The sequence below is a fragment of the Ceratotherium simum genome, chromosome X (genome assembly GCF_057802395.1).
Source record: "Ceratotherium simum simum isolate JZ-2026a chromosome X, ASM5780239v1, whole genome shotgun sequence".
In the NCBI taxonomy this organism is placed as follows: domain Eukaryota; kingdom Metazoa; phylum Chordata; class Mammalia; order Perissodactyla; family Rhinocerotidae; genus Ceratotherium; species Ceratotherium simum.
The window spans coordinates 88,237,150-88,243,149 of record NC_141940.1 but is presented as its reverse complement, the minus strand read 5'-3'; the positions used below and the strand labels follow the sequence as shown (position 1 = coordinate 88,243,149).

The window sequence follows — 6,000 nt, the reverse complement described above, 5'->3', positions numbered from 1 at the left end:
CTTTCTCCATTTTATTGTGTTGGCACCTTTATCGAAAATTAACTGACATAAATGTGAGGGTTTATTTCTGTACTCTCGATGCTATTCCATTGATCTATATGTCTATCCTTGTGCATGTACCATACTGTCTTGATCACTGTAGCTTTGTAGCAAGTTTTGAAATCAAGAAGTGTGAGTCCTCCAACTTTGTTCTTTTTAAATATTGTTTTGACTATTCTGGGTCACTTGCAATTCCATATGAATTTTAGCTTTGACTTTTCAATTTATGCAAAGAAGACAGCTAGGAGTCTCATGAGGATTGCATTGAATCTATAGATCATTTTGGAGGAGTATTGTCATCTAAACAATATTTCTGATCCATGAATGGGGTGTCTTTACATTTATTTAGATTTTTAAAAATTTCTTTCAACAATGTTTTGTAGAGTTCAGTATAAAATTCTTACACGTCTTTTGTTAAATGCATTCCTAAGTATTTTATTCTTTGTGATGCTAGTGTAAAAGGGATTGTTTTCTTGATTTTGTTTTCAGATATTTTATTGCTAGTGTATAGAAATACAAGTGATTTTATAAATTAACCTTGTATCCTGCAACCTTGCTGAACTCATTTAGGCAGGTAGTTGTGAGCAGTATGAGAAGAGCAAGAATATGTCTGGGATTAGGAAAGAATAAATTGAACAAATCAGAACTAGAACAATAATTACCATATATTGAGCAGGTTGTGAAAGGTCAGTGCTTCTCGACCTTTAATATGCATATGAATCTCCTGGGAATCTAGTTAAAATGCAGACTGTTGTCAGTGGGTTTGAAGTGGAACCTGGGATTTTGCCTAACAACTCAGTAGATAGCTGGTGACCCTGCAAGATACATATTATTGTTCCCATTTTACAGACAAGAAAATGAACTCAGAAGTTGAACAAATAACCCAGGTTCATAGAATAAACAGCTGAACACAATTCATTCTAATGCCAAAGCTGGCTTTTTCCACTCTACTGCACTGGATATCTAGAATAGGAGGAGATCAGTTGGGATATGAACAATGTATGGATCGGGGAAAAAAGTAAGCTTTTCAGCATCAGAGGAGGTGCCCGGAGTGCATTTGTGTTTAAACCTTGAGGTTACCTTGGAGAGCTGATCAGTGAGGACCTTGCTTTCCAGGTTGCTGAAGGTGTGAGACCGGATGATCAGGTAGAAGTAAAATGATACTAGTAGATACAACTAAAGATTGGAGGAGATCTAGAAAACGGCTCACCTCTGATCAGGATGAACTCCAGAACCAGACTGTATACTGTTGAGGTTTACACATGAGATTACACCTATTGTTGACTCTTCTTGAATTCTAAATTATTTCACTGTGGATGATGAATGGTATAGCATCAACGCCATTCCTGAGAGGCCAGGGTAAGGGTTTAGGGATGTGGGTAAGGCTCTGGTCATATGGTTACCTATGAAGGACTATGGATAGGTGACCAAATTCCTTTCCAATACTTTTCAGCAGAATATTGGGAGATTTCCATCACCTCAGTCAAAACACGTGAGATATATACATTTTTTGTCCTTAGCACCTTTTATTGAAGTATGACCCTTGATGACAATCTGGCAGGCATATCAATGTCAGCCAAGAAGGGAGTGGTGGAGGACACAAATGCAGGAACAATAAGATTCAGAAAAATAATAGCTTCACATGGGATAGATGACCCCCAACAGTTGTACAACAAACACTGGTTCTTTATCTATAGAAATTGCCCCCTGCCCCACCCCCCTCTAAAGATCTACTAATCTTCAAAGAATACAATATGCTGTTACAGAAATATTATTGGCATAGACAACTCCTTTGGCAAAGACAGAGGGAGTCACCAAGCTCCGGACTGGAGGAAGTGGCCAGAAATGTGCCCAGCTTCTTCCATCTGGGGCCTGCTACTGGCAGAGCAGCACCTTCAGGGAGGCTGGGGTTAAGGTTTGGCTCTGGTGCCCCTGGGCAGCTTTTTGGCACATGAGGTTAAATGGAAAACAGAGCCTGAACCTGGTCTTTAAAGAGGCTTTTCATCTTTTCTCCCTCTCTGTTCCTCTGCTTCCCGTCTCTCCCTTTCTAGGGCTTTATTTTCAGTGTCGCTGTGTCTCTTTCTTTTGCATTCCCCTTGAGCATTTACTGCTATATACTGGCTGGGTCTGCAGCTGGTGGGATTCAAGAAGACTCAATTACCCAGAGCCCTGGGAGCCAGCGGGAGATGGAGGGAGTAAGGAAGACATGTGATAGTAACTCCCACACTGGTTCCTCTCTCTATATCAACCACTCTGTTTACCTATTACCCACTGGGGCCTGTATGAGTATTTGAAGGGAGAAGGCAGAAGTCAAGACCAATAACAGTCTTTGGGAAACCCTGGGTCTGCCTTCCAAATTGCTACTCCCTGGCAGGCCTTGGTAGAGGGCTGAGCCCAGGAAATGAGAATGGGGGAGAGACACTGCATCTCAAGTAATACTGGCGGCTTTGCAGCACTATCACTGACAATGGGACTGCTACATTAGCAGTGCAGGGCATCAGTGCCTGTTTAGAAGTTCACCTCTGTCTTTCGAGCTTCACTGCTCAATATAGTTTTGGGGAGCGCTTTGGAAACTGTCCTTCCATGTAAAAATGAGCATCCTTATGCTCTGATTCCAACTGTAGAATAATTTGAGGTGGGATAAGGGACACAAATAACAGAGTCAATAGTACTTTTAGTGTGCTAAACCAATCTAACGCTGACAAGAAAATCCCAGACCATGGTCATGGTGTTCAGGTAAGTGACCACTCTTTTCCCTGGGCCTATATTCCCAAAAAGCTGTTCTAGCCAAAAGAAAAAAACCTTAGAATGATGGACTACATTGGCTTCATCCCAATACAGGGCATCTCAACTTGCTCATTGTTTGTCCTAGAGCCTATAAAAACCAAAAAAGATGGCCACCACAGCCTCTATTCAAAGCACTCCCCTGCTTCCTCAACCTTGGCTTGGGTAAGCCTAGCCCTTTACAAACCATTCATCTTCCTGAATAGAGTAGAATCCTCCACTTGAGGGGAGAATGGCAGGTTGACATTTTAACAGCAGCAGTGTACTAAGAGCATACCCAGGGCTCCCCTCAGGACACCCTGCTGGCCAAGATTCTTCCATTGTTTTCAAATACAATGAAGAGGAACCGGAAGCTAGGGACCAGTATTTGTAGCAGCAGCAAAGTTTCTTGGCAAATTCTTTGGTTGAATGAGGCACCCTTGCTGCTACAGTTAACCTCCAAGGATTCTGAGGAACTCAGCAGTAACTAGAAGAGATACCAGGATTTGCTGGGCAGGGCTATGCAATACCAAGCATGGGCCCCAGTTAGCAAGGAATAGGGAATTGACCCAGATAACAGGGCAGTTTGGCCACAACTCCCTTCCTGCCATTGCCCACCTGAGGGCTTTTCCAAGATAGAAACTGGCTACTGGTGTCAGCAGCAGCATTAGTTGTTTGTGTGCCTAAGATCTTGGCTGGATCATAATTTGCTCTTGGGGGCTGGCCGTGGCTGGAGATTCCAGCTATTATGAGTTTTGGTTCCCTGAGCCAGGTCACAGGCTGAGAAAGCAATTGTTAAGATAGAGGAGCTCCTCCTGAGCTCACCTCTACCCATTCCTTAGCTTGGAGATGGTAGAGAAATGGGTGAACCTTTGTCAGTTACAGATTTCTTTGGTTTCAAGAAAAATTAAGTAAGAAATAATTGAACCCTGTTGGGGAATGGTAAGCTCACGGTCATCCAGACTTCAAGGGAAGTATAGGACCAGGCCACAGTAGGGAAGCTCTGAGTTCAAGGTGAGAACTCCTTTCTTAGACACTTGTCAGCTATAGTGGGAAGAATTCAAGGCCTTGGCACTCGCTTACCTAGCCATGGTGAATTCAGGCTGATTTGCAGAAATGCTTTCCTTCTGGGCTAACTTTTCCCTCTCCAACTCCCCTCTTCTTACCTTATTAGTTAACAAAGAAAAAAACAGTCAAAACATAAAAATAAATAAATTCAAAAGGCCATTTAAAATATAAGAATAAGAACCCCCTCCCCCCAATAATGAAACATGTATCCAGAAGTCAGCTGTAGTAGAGCTATTAATGGCCTGTAGTGTGAAGCCCTTAGGGTAGGCAACTGTAACCCCCAGCAATGTAAAGGCAAGATGAAACAGGAAGCAGTAGGCCAAAAGTCTTAGGAGAGGAGGAGGCCACATTAGCCTGGGCTGAAAGTAGGCCTCTTCCCCCTCAACTAGATGCTGGGGAAGGTGAGAGTGGAGCCCATTTGTTTAAGCCTAGCTCCTTCCAGCAGGGCACCTGGGGATCCCCAACCTTTGCTCACATTCTGTTAAGTGTAATTCCTCCTTCTCTGCTTCCTGCTGCAAAGCTTGGGTGAGGCCCTGAAACTGGTGGTAGTTGAATGCCCTCAAGACAGCCAGATCTCTGTGGGAAATGGCTGGGTCACGAGCCTTGGGGCAGAGTGGAGCTACACAGGCAGCTTCTCTCTGAGTCTTGAGAGGCTGATTACAGTGTGGATGGGTGGTGAGCATATGATGTCTTTGGTGTCTTAGTACTAAGAAGAATGAAGGCACTTTGTTGGTTCTGTGTGTGGTGAGTGCTTGCCCATGCAAACTGTGGGAAGGAGAGTGTGGTTGTATGATCACATCTTGCTGTAGCTCCTACTTCTTGCTTCTACTCCACAGGGTCTCCTGGCTGGTTGGGAGCACTGCTAGGTAAGGGGCAATGAGAGACGTCCAGGGTAGAGGATATGGAACAAACTGCTGCTAACTGCTATCTAATTGCTAACAAACTGCTAACGAAGACTGAAAGCATTTCCCATTGTGGCTGGCCGGGGATGGTGTGGGCAGTCTGCTGGCAGAATTAGAAATTGCTGGGCCCCAGGAGTAGGCTCTCCCTGAGACATTTGAGCTGCTCTTCCCCGAGCTTGATCTTCTCTTCCAGCTCTCGCTGTTCAATGATGAGAGCAGATTTCATCTTTACAAAGTGCTGGTAATCTTGGAGCTGGTCTTGAGGCAGGTAGCGGGAGACCATGCCAAACACCAACTTCTCCCGGCGGTCCACGTGCTCCTTCAGCTCCTTGGCATCTGCCAACTGCCCTGTCAGCTGCTGCTTTTTCTCTATCAGCACCAACTGGGGAAGCAGAAGACCAATTAAGGGTCATCCCAATTACCAGTCATCTGCCTAACCCAGTGATCCACCAGGGGTGCTGCCACAAAGCAAGTACCCACTCTGCTAATTGATCAGTCCTAGATTTCCTGCCCTGAAGTCCACCTTCATGCAAAACCCTTTCTATCCTATAGCAGGCAGAGGATAAACACGATAGTGATTTTGGACAGGGAGATGTGCAATCACCTCTTTCCATCTCTAAGCTGTCTTTCACCCATGGACCACCACTGAGGTTGGGTTGGGAAAAGGCTCAGACAAAGCCAGCTCGTGCCCCTTGCACCTGGTGAACAGTCATCACTGTGACAATGCTTTCAAAATGGTATGTGTCTCTGTCTGGGTGTACGTGTGTGAGGGTATGTATCCATGTGTGTATGCACATGGATATGTGCCTCTTACTGTGGATTCAAATTTGTGTCCAAAACCACTTGTATAGGGAAAGGTAAAGCAGTTTTGGTTTAGGAATATATGCAGAGTGACCCAACCTGTGAAACTGACAGTCTCCCAATCTCGCCTACTTGGTGAGACCGCCTCCTCCAACTTGGAGAGAGTGAGGCTAAATTGCTGCTGCTGGTGCTGCTGCTACTACTACTACTGGCAGCTAGCACTGATTCAGTGTTTACCTTGTTTCAGGCCCTATTTTAAGTAATTAACATGGATTATCTGATTTAATTCTCACAACCTCATGAGGTAAGTAGTGTGTTCACCCCATTTTTGAAGAGACTGAGACAGTGAGGTTAAGTAAGTTGCCCACAGCTAATTAGTGGTAGAACCAGAATTTCAAGACACTTAAAAGCCAGTGCTCATGCTCTT

General features: G+C 44.5%; 1 protein-coding gene across 4 annotated transcripts in view; it reads right to left on the bottom strand.

Annotated features, from left to right (window-relative positions):
- Positions 1 to 1,541: 1,541 nt before the first annotated feature.
- Positions 1,542 to 6,000, bottom strand: part of SHROOM4 (shroom family member 4) — a 187,217-nt gene continuing 182,758 nt past the window's right edge. For all 4 annotated transcript variants that reach the window (XM_087426767.1, XM_004434908.3, XM_087426768.1 and 1 more), the window contains one exon: positions 1,542 to 5,154. In XM_087426767.1, coding sequence (XP_087282893.1) covers positions 4,885 to 5,154 — 270 coding nt within the window. In that variant the 3' untranslated portion in view covers positions 1,542 to 4,884. The remainder of the gene's footprint in view (positions 5,155 to 6,000) is intronic.